This window comes from Melozone crissalis, unplaced genomic scaffold (genome assembly GCF_028551555.1).
Source record: "Melozone crissalis strain CALT ecotype California unplaced genomic scaffold, PUWL_Pcris_2 ptg000016l_1, whole genome shotgun sequence".
In the NCBI taxonomy this organism is placed as follows: domain Eukaryota; kingdom Metazoa; phylum Chordata; class Aves; order Passeriformes; family Passerellidae; genus Melozone; species Melozone crissalis.
In genome coordinates, this window is record NW_026535794.1 from 980,846 (window position 1) to 996,107 (window position 15,262).

General features: G+C 53.3%; 1 protein-coding gene across 1 annotated transcript; it reads right to left on the bottom strand.

Annotated features, from left to right (window-relative positions):
• Nucleotides 1-2,146: 2,146 nt before the first annotated feature.
• On the bottom strand, nucleotides 2,147-14,233 carry CDC25A (cell division cycle 25A). Its single transcript, XM_054273174.1, has 16 exons — nucleotides 14,035-14,233; nucleotides 12,310-12,389; nucleotides 10,667-10,721; nucleotides 10,265-10,297; nucleotides 10,097-10,133; nucleotides 9,624-9,725; nucleotides 8,821-8,919; nucleotides 8,073-8,207; nucleotides 7,341-7,415; nucleotides 6,621-6,770; nucleotides 6,267-6,359; nucleotides 5,760-5,822; nucleotides 5,553-5,651; nucleotides 4,586-4,716; nucleotides 4,155-4,266; nucleotides 2,147-2,850 (listed from the first exon to the last, which is right to left on the bottom strand). The coding sequence occupies exons 1-16, from the start codon at nucleotides 14,184-14,186 to the stop codon at nucleotides 2,710-2,712; spliced, it is 1,557 nt and encodes a 518-aa protein (XP_054129149.1). The 5' UTR covers nucleotides 14,187-14,233; the 3' UTR covers nucleotides 2,147-2,709.
• Nucleotides 14,234-15,262: the final 1,029 nt, after the last annotated feature.

Genomic DNA, 15,262 nt, shown 5'->3' on the forward strand with positions numbered 1-15,262 from the left:
CCAGAGGCCTGCGAAGAGCTGCTGCACAAAGAAAACAGGAGGCAAAAAGGCAAAGACAGAAGGTTTGTTTGAGAAGATGCACAAGGATTTAAAACAGAAAATTGCCTGGTTTTGGCCAAAATCACCTTTTGGCTGTTCTTAAGGGAGCCTGAACGCCCCTGAGGCAGCACTGGGGGGATGCCCAACACCCACTGCCAATTGCCAAGGGAATGCAGGGGCTCCAGGAGCTGCTGGCCCTTTGCAGCTGGCCTTTATTAGCCCCAAAGACAGAGCATGAGAGTCCTTTAGGCCACAAAGGTAACGGGGTATGGGAGGAAGCACCGAGCTCTGCAGCGTTCAGGAGCTGGGGGCTGAGGCTGATGAAGGTTTAAGCTGCTTTCAGCATCAGTTTTCAGGGTGACAGATGGAGGGAAGGGGGAAGGAAAGCCCACCCCATTCTCTGCCCGAGCCTCCCGAGGCTTTGGAGGCACCGTGCTGGATTTCCAGGGAAGCTTTTCACTCTGACCCCATTGTTGGCCTCCTGCTCAGCTGTGACTGGCCCCAGCAGGGATGGAGTGAGGGGAGCACACGGCTCTGGCACTCAGGGGGCTGCAGCCCCGATGGTGGAACCCCAGATGGTTTGGGTTCAAGGCACCTGAAAGCCCACCCAGTGCCCACCTGCATGGCAGGGACACCTCCCACTGTCCCAGGTGCTCCCACCTGGCCTTGGGCACTGCCAGGGATGCAGGGGCAGCCTCAGCTGCTCTGGGAGTTTATCCTGGAAGCAACAAGCACAGACACAAAAAGCACCCAGCACCAGCCCGGGGTTCTGCCACCGTGAGCAAGCAGCTCATCCCTGTCCTGTGCAAGGAGAGGTGCAGGCAGTAACTTGGGGGTTTAGGACTTTATTCCCTGTGCCTACAGTTTTGAGTTTGGATCCTGTTTAGATCCCTCTCACACAGAACAAGGTGGGCAGGGACGGGGGGGGCTCCCCTGCGCCCCTCTGGGGTTTCAGCCATTCCCAGTCCCTGCCCTGCCGGGACTCAGCCACACCAGCCAGCCCAGAGCCTGAGCACCAGGAGGGTGGGAAGGGAGCAGGGCGAGGGAAGTGCAGCTGTGAACCAGGACTGCTGCCATGGTTGTGCTGCAGCCGAGTGACCTTGGAAAGGAGCAGCCTGAGCCAGGCCAGCGTCCATCTGCTCTTTCTGGCCAGGAGGAGGAGTTCAACATTCCCATGGAGCAACAGCTGGATGGCAGAGTGGGACTGAGAGATCCTGCCCAGCCCTTGTGGTGCTGAGCTGGTGCGTCACCCCTGGGCTGGGCCACAGGGCAGTCTGGGGCACTCAGACCTTTCCTGACTCTCCAGCACCCCACATCCCCTTCCCAGAGTTCAACCCTGCCCAAGGCAATGGGAGAAAATTGTAACCATCTCCTCTCATTTAACATTTCATCATCTCCCCATTCAAGAGAGTCAGCTCTGAGGGAAAACAGCAAATTCCAATTTTTTTTTAAACAAGAAAGAATTCCAAGTTTAATCCTCTCGGGAGCAAAAGGATTAACAGCAGGTTTTAAGAAATAGGTTTCAAAAAATAGCAAGTTAAAATTCCACATAAAGCACCCCCATTTCAGTATTTTTTGACATGGATACAACAGAGTGAACCAGGAAGTTCCCAGGCACGTGGAGCTTCCCAGGAGCAGCAGTTTTCCCCTGGAAGTTGGTGTGAGGAAAATGGATTTAGGAGTTGGAGCTGAAGTGACCCCAAAACCAGCAGCAAAGCAGCTTGGGAGGGCAGAACTTCCTCAGCTGAGGGGGTCCAACACAGCTGAGGAAATTCTGCTTCCCCCACGGATAAATCCCACCTCCTGCCTTTCCTGGCAGATGGAGAGGTGCCCACAGCCACCCCCAGGGAAGAGGTGTCAGAGTCAGAGCAGCTTCTGGGATCCCTCACAGCCAGGATCTGCTCTGGCAGCGTTTCAGGATAAGAACAACAACTCACAGGCTCAGAGGCAGCAGCGACACCACTGAGAATCCTGGCATCACACAACTGCTGGACCCCCTCAGCTCCCAACTCTCCCTCCACCAAAACACCAACTCCTCCAGAAGCACCACAGACAGCCCCTGAAATGAAACAGCCTGGAGCGAACGAGGTGAACGTGATGTTTATGAACAATAAGCAGTTTCCCTCAGATGGGCTCCCAGGGCTTCCTGCAGTGCTGGCCCAGGTGGGAATCCTGAGCCATCGTGGGATATTTCCCATTTTCCTTCCCACAATGCTACACAGAACCAAAACTGCATTGAGAAAAACAATGACCCCCCCACTCCCCCCCAGCAGGTAGCCCTGGAGCAGAAACAAGGTTTAAGTACAATCCAGATGATCCAACCGCAGCGGTATTGGCTTCATTTGACTGTATTTAAATAAAATTAAGCATTTAAAAAATTAACAGGCACTACAATTCCCTGGCAGTGCTGACACCGAGCCCAGCCCCACGAAGCTGTCCCCACCCTTCCTGGGCGATCTGGGGGTGTCACACAACGCAAGAAGCCACAACATTTTCACCAAGCAACGTAACCAAAAGAATCCCAAGGCAGCTCCCAGCTGGAATCCGGCTCGCGGGGCCGAGGTCCAGGTGATCCCAGGGAGGAGACAGCCCAGGGGGTGGGAGCACAGGAACACGGGGCTGTCCCACTGCAGCCCCAGGCTGGGCAGTCCTTGCAGGTCCCTGCAGCCCTCAGAGCTTCTTGAGCCGACTGTACATCTCCCTCTTGCTCTTCTCCCCGGCCCAGGTCCGGCTCTTGGTGCGGAACCTCTTCAGGTCCTCCTTGAAGTCCTTGTGGTGCATCGGGCGGTAGCTCTGGGGCTCGCAGAAGCTCTGGGGAAACAGGAGCTGGGGTCACCTCAGTGGCACCAGGGTGCTGATCCCTGATCCCAGCACCAGGAGCAAACAGGGACAGACCCCCCTTCCAGGCAGGAGCTGCGTGGCAGACACAGAGCCCAGGGAGATTCAGGTTACAGCCATCAAAACAAGGGCTTTGTGTACAGGGCTCTCATCCCAAATTTCCTGGCACAGAACACACGGGCTGAGCTGGTTGAGAGTTCACCTTGCAAGGTGGGAGGATGTTCCTGCTCAGATGGTCAGAGCAGGGTGGCTGATCACGGCAAGGTCGTGCATTTAGGGAACAATGAGCACTGCGGGTCCCCTCCAGCCCCAGCATTCCACGATCCGCGTGCCTCGGGCCAGCTCCCGGCTCCCACCGAGCTGCCCTTGGCTGTCCCGTGCTGCCACCTTGAGGCCTCGGTGCCCTCTCCTCAGGACAGCCCCAAGTCCACGGGGACACCCCAAACCCCGGGGGTCCCTCAGCCCAGCAGATCTCAGGGAGAGACAAAACCCGGGCAGCACTGGCTGCCATCAGCTGCAGGGCTGGGAGAGCCAACACCCCACAGGGAAGGAGCCGACAGCCCCATCCAGCCAGGCCAGGCATCTCCCACCTCCCAGGGATGAGGAGCTGAGGCCTGTTTGTGTCACAGCACCAGGACAGAGCCCAGGAGTGCTGGGACCATGGAAATGCTGCAGGAGCCAAGGACAGGAGAAATCCCAGCCCCAAAGTGCTGGGAAGAGCTGGAGGTGGGTTTTAGTTTCCTTGTCTCTATTAGAGGCTGCAAACGCCAAGCTCAGGTTTTCAATTTTGCTGGTTTAGGACTGTACAAAATCTCAGGTTTCCATTTATTATCCAGCAATTACTGTCAAGCCTTGTCTTCCCCCCTGCTCTGAGCAGGCTGAAATCCTTTCTCTGAGTGACAGTTTGTTCTGAAGGGGCAGAAACCACTTCTATTTTACTTGAGACAAGTGGAAAAGCCCTTCAGCTATGGCAGGAAGACAGCCCCAAGACGTGGAACAGGCTGAGCTGCTCTGGGACCAACCCAATGAAAGAGAGAGAGGAGGAAAAGCCCCCCAGCCAAACCACTCTGCCCCAAGGAGAAGTTTGAGTAGGAAGAAATTAATATAATTTATCTGTGTATGATAGAGGCCATAGAAAGGCTTGGGTTGGAGGACTTAAAAGATTTTGTTCCACATTCTGCCATGGGCAGGGACACCTTCCACTGTCCCAGGCTGCTCCAAGCCCCTTCCCACCTGGCCTTGGACACTGCCAGGGATGAGAAATCCACGTTACTCACCTGGCACCTCGAGAAGAAATCCTTGTAGCCCCCCTTGAGCACGTAGAGCTCTGGGTAGTGCAGGTTGGGGTACTCATTGCTCAGCCTGTCCTGCTCCCTCACAAACCGGCACCTGCAGGGGGAAAACCCCGTGTTAAATCCCACATTGACCCAGGAACTCCCAAAGCTGCACCCCAAACCCCCCATCCCTCAGAGGAGGAGCTGGAGCTGCCCATCAGGGAGAGCCTGAGCAGCCCCACAGCTCAGAGGCTTTTCCTTTCCCCTCTGAACACTGCAGTGCTCCAGCCCAGACCCAGCACAGCTCCTCACCCCCAGGCTGTGCCAGCCCCTGCCAGAGGTGCCAACCAGCCCGTGCACAGCAAGTGGAGCCAGCCCAGCCCCTCCCAGTGCTCCCAGGGCAGTGGGAGCCCTGCCCAGGGAGAGCAGCTCACATGCGCGGGCCCCGCTCCGAGGAGAACTCGCAGTGGAACACCACGATGACGCGCTTGTCCTCCGACGGCTGGATGGGCTTCTTCAGCAGGAAATTCTGCACCTCCTCCTCCATGTGCAGGTTTATGGCACCCTGCAGGGCAGAGTGCAAGCACTGAGTGCAGGGGAACGGCCACAAACTCACCCCACTCCCTTGGGAACCAATGCCTCATCGGGGCTTGCTGGAGGAGCTCTGGAACCTTCGCCCAGCACAGCTCTAATCCTCACCAGGGCACCATGGACAGTCTGGAACCTTCTCCCAACACAGCTCTAATCCTCATCAGGGCACCATGGACAGTCTGGAACCTTCTCCCAACACAGCTCCAAACCCCACCAGGACACCATGGACAGTCTGGAACTGGCTCTGTGTGATTCCTCAGCCAGGAATTCCTTCCCAATCTCCCATCCATCCCTGCCCTCAGGCAGTGGGAGCCATTCCCTGTGTCCTGTCCCTCCATGCCTTGTCCCCAGTCCCTCTGCAGCTCTGCTGGAGCCCCTCCAGGCCCTGAGAGGAGCTCAAACACCACAAGGTATCTGGGTGACCTGTTCCTGGTTCTGTTTCACACAGCCATTTTTCCTTTGAAGTCTGTCACTGAAATGAAGTTTAGCACTCCAATTTTAGCCTCCAGAGATATGAGGATGCTGGACACTGAGTGTCACATCCTCCTCAGGAACCTCTGTCACCCTGAGGGCCACTGCTCCTCTGCTTACAGAGAGCAGAATGTCCCCTCTTCTGAGGGAACAGCCCCTTTGTGACCCACGTGTGGGCCCAGGGTCCAAACCCAGGCAGTGGGGGAGCATGACAGGATCCCAGAGGGGCCCCTCAGGAATAACATATCCACAGGGCCTTGGATAAAAATCAGCCCCACAGGGATCCCAGAGACCCCAGGCTGCAGCTTTACCTGCCCTGCTCTTATGGGGCCAACATACCTTGATGTGCCCCCCTTCATACTCATAGGGGTATCTACAGTCAATTATCACACACTGCTTGATGAAGCTCTCAAACTTCCCAGTCAGCACAGACACAATCTGAGAAAAAAAGACCACAAAAAAACAGAGTTCAGTTGATTCAAGTCATTTTTGTGTTGTTCCCCAGCCCCCACTAAAGAATTTTTCTGGCTCCCTTGGAGCACTCACCATTTCGGAGTCGATGTATTTTAAATCTTGATGTTTCCCATCGACAGTGTCAAATAAATAACTCTGGAAGGGACAGGATTGAAAAAATTCCAGCTGTGAGTCATGTGGTGACAGCACAGCATCCAGCAGTTCACTCTGACAGACACTCTGCTGGCCAGAACCTCTGCAGGAGTTAAAGCTCCTAGGAATGCTAAAATCAGGCACAGAATTTCTGTTTTGGCTCCTACACTAGAGGATTTTATAGGGCTTTAACCACAAATGGATCAGTTTGTGTCCAGCCTGGGCCATCCCCTTCTCACCAACAGCCTCTCCTGGTTGTTTGAAGGAATTGTTAAGGTTGGAAAAGACCTCCAAGACCAAGCCCAAAGAAGCAAGGCAGGTTAATGAGGGAACAGAAGAGCCTCTCTAAAGGGAAGTGTTTTTCTGGGCTGGTTTGAGACATCCCCACCAAGAGAGGCCCTTAAAACACTCCATTCAAACACTTGGCCATGGAATCTCTGGAATTACCTTGGAGAAGTCCCCAATAAGGTCCCTCTGGTCACTGTCCAAAATGCTCTCAATCTCTGCTGCGGAGGGCTGGGTCCTCACCAGCTTCAGGCTCTGCAGGACACAGGTCAGAGATCCTTGAGGACACACACATCCCATTCCCTGCTCCCCACAGCTGACAGCTTGGAGTGCACTGCCAAGCCCTGAACTGCCCCCTCAGCTTCCCCGCTCAGGGCAGAGCTCAGGCTCAGCACGGTGGAATTGCTGCCCCAAAATCCACCTGGAAAAGCTTCCACCAACCTTCACAAACCAGACCCCAACTCTGCATGTCCCCTCCTCAATTCTGTGTCACAAACTGGATGCTGAGCCACCAACCGTGGAGTCCTCAGAAGTTCCTGGCAGGCTTTTCCTCTTCTTGCTTTTCCCTGGGGAATTCTCCTCCTGGGACCTCTCCATCCTCTTCTGGGTGGTTCTTCCTGCAATGCTTGACATGGATGAAGAGCCAAACAGCCGGCACCGCTTGGCCTGCGAGGGAGGAGAGGAGTTGAATTGTCCAGCAAAGGTTTATAAAAGAAAATAAACACAACTCAGGCTTTCAGATTATTCCAATCTTGGCCTCATTTAAGGCACCACCACTGCAGAGCAACAGGGGGCTGTTAATCTGAATTATCCAGGCTTTGCATTTCCAGTAAGACTTGTTACTGGGGGAGCTTGGGGCAGCATAAGCAAGATAAAGAGCCAGCAAAATGCTCTACATCAATTAGCAGCCAATTTATTAGCAGATTGAAGAGCTTTCTGCTGGAGCTCCTTTCCCAGTCTGTTATCAAAGCATCAGGTTACAGCATTCCAGGTGAGTCCCTGCAGAGTGAATTCCACATATGCCAAGATTCTGATAAGGGAAGTCAAGATCTTCTCACATTTATGAAGTGCAAGAAGAAATTCTATTCCTATAAACACCAATTGTTCCACACTGCCAGAGTCTGCCCGGTGAACAGCCCCAAGGGAATTGTTCAGGGGGTTATGTCAGGGCTTGTTGTGCTCTCAGGGATGCAGGGGACAGGGGGGTGACAGTCCCTGTCCCTTGTGGGGACTCACCCTGCTGTCTGCTCTCCTCATGACCAGCGGCGCCGTCCAGAGGCTGGACACGTCTGAGGGCATCTCCTCATCGTTCTGCAAGAGAGGGAAACCCTGCTCATCCCCACCACAGACACACTGCAGGTACAGCTCCTGCCTGCCCCAGCTGCACAGCCCAGCTGGAGCCAGCTCCAGAGATTTAACTCCATCCCCAGTGCAATTCTTCAGGAAATAATGGAACTGGGCAGAAGCGTGTTGGACAAGGTGAGTTTATCAATTCACTGATTGATTAACAAAGATGAGCCTCCAGGGCTTTCAGCATTTCAAACTCCCTTGGGTTTACAGTTTTGCATCTAAGTGGCTCAAAGCAATCACCACCTCTGACTTTTTCAGCAAGTTTCTAAAGAAAAATGCCAACTGCTCAAATAATTCCCTCAGTCCTCAAACTAAAAATAATTCACTTGTTCAGAGCCCAAGCAAATCCCACTGGCTGCACTGGGAAAGAGCAGTTATAAGATAAAGGCACCCCAGTGTGAGTTAGAAAAGATGATGAGAACTAATTAATCTCCTTGTGGGACATGTCCCTGCCCGTGTGAAGGGGATTGGAGCTGGATAAGCTTTAAGGTCCCTTCCAACCCAGAGCAGTCTGGGCCTCTGTGATTGCCAAAAACCCAGTGTGATGCAGTGTGAGCACACCAGACACATCAGGCAGAGCTGATCTGGGGATCTCCACCCCATCCCCTCTGCACACACCTTCAAGTCCTGGTCATCCAGCAGCTCCATGAAGCCATCATCATCCTCACTCTCCGAGGAGCGCAGGGAATGCTGCTGCAGGAAGGCTGCCCTGGAGTTCTCCTGTTCCCCAGAGGCCGTTTCCCCCACGGGCAGCTGAGGGGAGGCAGAAGGAGTTTGAACAGCATTCCCTCTGCTCCCTGCAGGATGCTGCAGCCAAGGAGGGGCCACCAGGGCTCCCTGCACTCCAGAACACCGTGGTCATCATCCCCAGCCCTGAGCTGCAGCACAGGCAGGGATCAGCAGGATTCTGGAAGGGCTGCTGGATCCAGGCAGCTGAGCAAGGCTTGGCCCCCCAGCTCTGGTTCTGGGCAATGATTTTTCAGTTGCTTTTTTTAAACAACGGGGTACAAATAAGGCAAATTTTCTCCCTGGATGTCACATCTGGACACAAAACCCAGCTGCATTTACAGAGTTTGGTTTGTTGTTCCAAATGCATCTGCCTGAACATTCAGTATCAGCTTTACTGATCATGTCATTCCAAACCAATGTCCAGGCTCCCTTCACTTACTGAGCAGAACCCCAGCTCTGTCCTGACTCATCTTTCCCAGAACAATGTTTCAAATTTCTCATGAGCCAGAGGTGAGAAGAATTCTCTTATCTGGCAGGCAGAAAAACTTATTTATCTGACATCACCACTTCAGAACCCTGATTTGGTTATTTTGAGGGCAGAGAATTAGGTGAGAATTAGTTGAGAAGAACCAAGTACCTGGGCTGGAGACGAATTCTGCCTTGCTGCAGGAACACCCCTCCCATCACGGAAGCCACGAGAAGCTGGTTTGGTTGGCTTCTTGAACTCAAATGATTCCTGAAATAAAAAACAGCAAAATGATCATTTTACCAAAATTACAAACTGTGTTCAGCTGCTTGGATCCTTTTATCTTTTCCATTTTGTTAAGCTGCCTGACATTCTGGATTTAAGCTCCCTGCTGCCAACAGAAGAGTCTGAAGGTGAATGTTTTCAAATTAAAGTTGTTACAGCAGTGCTTCACCTAACACAATCCACCATTTATGCTCTTGGCATCACCTACAGGCTTCAGGGCTTCTGTATTCCTGTCAGCCAGTTCTCTGCAGAATAAATAAATCATTCTTGGGGGCACCAAGCACTGACGCCTCATTGCCCACAGGATTCCCAGCAGCCAGGGCAGGCCCAGGACACTGAAGCCCAGAGGAACCAGTGGGGACAGCCAGGGGTGACCTCCCCAGACCCCTCCTGGAGGCAGCTCCTGCCCAGAGCAAGCAGGGGAACAGATTTTCCTCTGCCACAGCCAGAAAGGAGCCAGGGTCAGTGGCACCAAGGCAGACCTGGGCAAAGCCTTCCCCATTTTCATTAACCTGCCAACAGCTCTGATCAGGGCTGCAAGTTCCCTTCAGAGAAGCTGAGCTAAAGGTGGCTGTGCCTGAAGAACAGCCTGGCAGGCACCTGAATCCTTTCCCATCACATTCCCTGTGCAGGGATGTGCTAATCCAGCTGTCCCTCCCCTCCCACAAGCATCAGGAAACAGCACTCACATTTTCCTTATTTTCATCCTGATCCAAAGGCTGGAAAGCATCAGTGTCCAGAGAGTCAGAGTGGTTTCTCTTCAGAGCAGGGCTAGAGCCCAGCAGGCTTTGCTGCAACACAGAAGGGACAGCTCAGGACTGTGCAGCAGTCCTTGCACAAACACATTTCAAGCACTAAAGGGGTTAACAGAAACTGGAAAGCTCTGACTACAGATTTTGCACACCCTGTGCAGGAATCCTCTGCTGACATCTTGGTATAGGGACCAAAATGCTTCAGTGCAGCAGAGATGGAGCCACACCACAGAAATTTCACACTAAATTAAGTGAGATTGGGAGTTTACAAACTGCAGTTCTGACATTAAGCACCCCAGCAGCTGGTGTTGAAGCCAGAAAATTAACAATGCATTAAAATTAAATGCATTCAACCAAAACCATGCTAAACCCTTTAACATGTATAAAACATCAATCCCACTCTCACTTACTGGCAGGGAATGGATTCTTCTGAAAGGTATTCGAAGGCTACAATGAAAAAGAACCAAAATTATTTCAACATTTTGCTTTAAAAGGCAGGGACATTAATAGAAATCACCCCCCAGTTCCATAATCTAAAAGAGACACCGAGGAAGAATTTAAAATAGAATTATACTTACTTCAGCCTGCTGGCTTTGATTGCTTTCTCAAACCTAAAAGCAAAAGATCACAGGTTGGACTTGAAGATCTTAGAGGTCTTTCCCAAATTACATGTTTCTGTGGTTCTAAAGGCACAGACTTAAACCAAATGTTAAAAGGTGCAATTCAGCCAGCCCTTGGTGCAGCCCCAGGCTGCAGGTGGGTGCCAGTGCCATGTGGCTGGCACAACACCCAGCTGAGAGGCAGCACTGCAGTGCCCTGGGCAGGGGCAGGGCCAAGCCCAGCATTCCAGCTCTGGAGCACAGGGAGAGGGGCAGCAGGGGAGCCCCAGGGCACTGTGCCAGCACAGGAAAGCCCTGCCCAGGCCTCATCAGCCCAGGTTTGTGGGTTAACCACACCAGGTTTCACACAGGGGCACTCACGTGTCCTCCACGGCGTCGTGGGAGCTCGCAGGGCCAGGAGAATCCAAAGCCAAACCTGCACAGGAGACACAGATTTCCACTCATTTATACCCAGGGATGTCACAGATTTCCCACTCATTTATAGCCAGGGATGTCACAGATTTCCCACTGATTTATAGCCAGGGATGTCACAGATTTCCCACTCATTTATACCCAGGGATGTCACAGATTTCCCACTCATTTATAGCCAGGGATGTCACAGATTTCCCACTCATTTATACCCAGGGATGTCACAGATTTCCCACTGATTTATACCCAGGGATATCACAGATTTCCCACTCATTTATAGCCAGGGATATCACAGATTTCGAACTCATTTATACCCAGGGATGTCACAGATTTCCCACTCATTTATAGCCAGGGATATCACAGATTTCCCACTCATTTATAGCCAGGAATGTCACAGATTTCCCACTGATTTATAGCCAGGGATATCACAGATTTCCCACTGATTTATAGCCAGGGATGTCACAGATTTCCCACTCATTTATAGCCAGGGATGTCACAGATTTCCCACTGATTTATACCCAGGAACTATCACACACTGCTACACATTTCCACAGAAAGACCCAGGAAATTCATGTGCAAAGTCCCACCTGCACCTGACCTCAGTGCAGAATAAAAAAGAGTCACAGCCACTCCTCACCATGGGTTTGGCCGTGGATCATCAAGTGCCAGTGCTTGAGAATTTAAAAAAGACCCCAAGCCCTGCCTGGGCTGTCACCTGGAACACAGTGCTGGCACTCAGCACTCTGTTTATCCACCACACACATCTTAATAAACAATTCAGTCCTTTAGGGGTTTTTTTAAGCCATGTTTTTAGTTATACCTGCAAAGAAATTTGGGGCTCATTCCCAAAAATAAGCAGTCAAAAGACCTGAATGTCCTGGGATTAACAGGAAGCACTCCAGAAGCACAAAGCAAGCCCAGCTTTACAGCCCCAGAGCATTTCAGACACATCCAGAGTCACTCCAGCACGGACTCCTGAGGAGCCACAGAAAGTGAGGATTTAGCAAGGCTGGTTGCTCTGTCCTGCTCCATGGTCTGTGAGCTGTACTCGTGCTTTAGCACTTCACAAAGTTCTTTTTTAGGCTGAAAGTGCCCTCAAAATGGGGCATAAATCCAGGTGGAAACAGTGATTTCCCTCAGCTGGAGCAATGAAGCACCAGAGGGAATCTACAAGTTATGGGGTGAGAGCTTATTTCATTTTCACAGATAGAACAACTCGTGTGAAAAACAGGAAATCCTCCCAGGAAGTAGCAGAACTGAGGGGTTTCAGATCATCAGCCAGCTCTGGGTGACAGGAGAACACAGGACAGAGCCACTCACTGGCACAGTCTGGGTTTCAAGAGACAAAAAAGGAGGACTTGTTTTCCCTCCCTACTGCTCGCAGCCTCCAGGACAATTATAGCAAAAAAAAAATTAAAATAAATTATATATATCTATATCCACAGCCCAAGCCCTGAGCTGCAGAGGTTTCCTGGGGATTTTCCACCTGCCTCCCTCCTTCCAAGGGCCAGTCCTCTCTCCAAACCCCAGGTGCCACATAGAAGTGCATTGCTTTCCAATTCCTAATCACTGTTTGTTAATTGAGGCAGCCCCACCTGAGTCTGTGGACTCTGAAGAGGCTGATCTGTGCAATCCATTTTTGGTTCCCATGTCTTGGTCCAGGTTTTCACGCTGCCTGGAAAGGAAAGTTTGGGATTTGCTTTAAAAGCAAGAAACACAACACTGCAGCTAGGTACAGCACAGGTGGGCATCACCTGGATTCCTCCCAGCGCCCAGTTATCCTTCCTGGAACTGCAATCCTCTTTGACAGCCACCCCTTTAATTCAAGTCTTGCATAGAGAAAATTGGCAGATTTCTAATTCAAATCCATTTTGATAAATAGTTACCTCCCAAATTTTGTTTTATCTGCTAAACCTCGGCACTGAGAGAGAAGAAAATCACATGGAGCCCCACATATGTAAGGGAAAAGCTACTTGAGTGAGGCTCCAGCAAGTGGTTAATTAAAAACTAAAAAGAAAAAAAAAAAAGTAGCCAGGGCTACAAATTCAAAGGGCTGAATAACTTCCAAGGGGGGCACTGCCCATGGTCTGCAGGAATCTGAAGGAAGGGAGGACCATAAAGCAGGTGGTGGCAGAAATGAGAATGACAGAAAATCAACAAATAAAACCCAGGAGGGTCATTGAGATCCGAGCGGGCCAGGACAAAACAGGAGCCCCACAAGGGAGGAGCTGTGGGAATAATGGGATTAGAGGAGTTCAGAGAGCAGCAAAATGGAGCAGCTGTGGCTGCAGTTTGGGGAACGGGAGCAGCTGCCAGCACAGGCTGCGGCACCTGGGACTCAGAGCAGAGAGCAGGAACGGGGCCGGGATGGACAGGGCAGCCAGGGGGACACGGGAGGGACACAAAGGGGTTTGTGGGACAGAGGGAAGGGCTCAGGAGGGAAGGGGAGAAGCAGGGAAGGTGTCCCAGAGCGGGGATCCATGCGGCATGAGGAGAGAACAGAGGGAAGCACCAGCAAAGGGTCGGGGGACACCAAGGGACACATGGAGGGAGGGCTACAACTGAGGCCTCGTGGGTGGCCGTGGGGAGAAGAAACAGCTCCGGGAGGCGCCGTTTTTGGGGGAAGGGCTGGGAGAAGGGTGCTGCAGGCCTGGGCTGGAGGGAGAGCAGCAGCATGAGCCCCCACTGCCTCACTGCCGGGGGGAGAAGGGCACCGAGAGACCCCCGAGGCCTCCACTGGGCTGGGGGAAAGGAGAAGGAGGGACCCACGAGGCCTCGCTGGGGTTTTTGGGGGATGAGGGCAGAGAAGCACCCCGAGGCCTTCCTTGGGAAATGGGGGGGACAGGGAAGGAAATGAGAGCTCTCCTGAGGGCAGGCAGGGCCGAGGAGGGAGCAGAGACATTCCGGAGGGCCTGGGGAAGGGGGTGGTAAACTGGGGCTTTGGGGCTTCAGAGGGCATGGAGACATCCCAGGGGAGTTTGGGGTTTTTTTCTGGAGGGGCGGGCGGGAATTCCAAAAGGCTTCGCTGCGCGGGAGGGAAGTACGGGGGTGGATGGGACGGAAGGAAAACGACTCCAGGCGGCCCTGAGGGTTTCACATATGGGGGAGCCTCCCTAGGCCTCGCTTCGGGTCCGGGAGGGGGAACAAAACGCTCTGGAATGGGGACAAAGTGCCCGGGAGGGCTCGGAGGGATGGCGGAAAGGAGAAAGAAGCTCTCTTAGAGCAGGAGGAGGAAGCGGGCGGTAAAGCCTCCAAACCTCGCTTTTTGAGGGGATCAGGACAGCGGTGAGAAAAAGGAGAATGCCCGGGCCCCGACTCACCCGCGCCCCAGCTGCTCCATAGTGAGGCGGAGGTCCGAGACAGGCGAGAGCTCATCCTGAAAGAGCGCCTTGACCACGGCGGGCGAGGCGGGGGACGCCGGCGAGAGAAGCAGGAGGCGGCGGCGGTGGGAAGTGCTCGGGGTGGGATCCATCGGAGGGGGACCGGGAATCCAGCACAGCCGTCCCGTCCCTGCCGACAGCGCGGACGCCGCAGCGTTTTGACCCCAACCAGTACCCGTCGCCCGCTCCGAAGCTGGCGCCAAACCGCGACTCAGCCAATCAGCGCGCGGAGCCCCGCGGGGGGCGGGTTGTTTTTTTTCAAACCTCCCCTCCCACCGCGCGCGCCCCGGCCAGTAGGAACGGCGGCGCCGCGGCCAGGCCCCGCCCACGGCGGTTGCTTGGCGTCGCTCTGGACCAATAGGAACGCGAGGAAGCGAGAAGGGGGGGATGCGCGCCAGTGCGGGGGGGAGGACTACATTTCCCAGTGTCCCTAGCAGGCGCGCCGCGTTATCGCTCTCTGCGTTGCATGCTGGGGAATGTAGTTCCCGCCTCACAGAGGCGCGTATTTTCCGCCATGTTTCCGACCGTCTCCCTTTAGCCTGGGCGTGAGGGGAAAATGGGGAACATGAACGAAAAAAGGCACAAATTCAGCAGATAACACCACCTCGCTGACACAAGGAGCCCTTCTCATATCATTTCTCCTCAAAGAGCCCTTCCCATATAATTTCTCTTCAAATAAGCTCTCCATGAGAACAAAAGCCACTTTATAAAAGCCACTTCGTGGGGGTTTGGTGAGCGGCTGGGGAAATAAGGCAGGGCACAGGCCTGCGACACCAGGATGGGGTTCACGGAGAGAGGAGCAGGAGAAGGGAGACTGACAGTCCCCCACTTGTACTCCACATAAACTCTTTAGGACACGCAGCTTCTCCTCAGCACAGGGTTGGCAGATCTTGCTGTCCAGCCCCTGGCAAATCCTCTGCCATGTCTCTCTGGTGATTCCAGAAGCTGCTGTGTCCAGCTGATCGCTTTGGTTCCAGGAGATCTCCAGGACACAACCCACAAGCCGTGTTGCTCTGCCTGAGCCCTGCCAGTCACACAATGCCAGTTCCTGGATAAATATGTGGGGTGTTTCCTCTTTCCCCAAGCATACCAAATCTCAGAGATCGCCATCACACCGCAGCTCCTGCTGCTCTTCCCTAACTCCTGCTATCGATCCCTGAACATTTTC

Excerpts from the sequence above, each read along its gene's own strand:
- CDC25A (XM_054273174.1), bottom strand. The coding sequence starts at position 14,186 with ATGGATCCCACCCCGAGCACTTCCCACCGCCGCCGCCTCCTGCTTCTC. Across the intron at positions 6,360-6,620 it reads GAACTTCTGAGGACTCCACG|AGCCTGAAGCTGGTGAGGAC; the intron begins GTTGGTGGCTCA and ends TGTGTCCTGCAG. Across the intron at positions 5,652-5,759 it reads AATACATCGACTCCGAAATG|ATTGTGTCTGTGCTGACTGG; the intron begins GTGAGTGCTCCA and ends TTTTTTTCTCAG.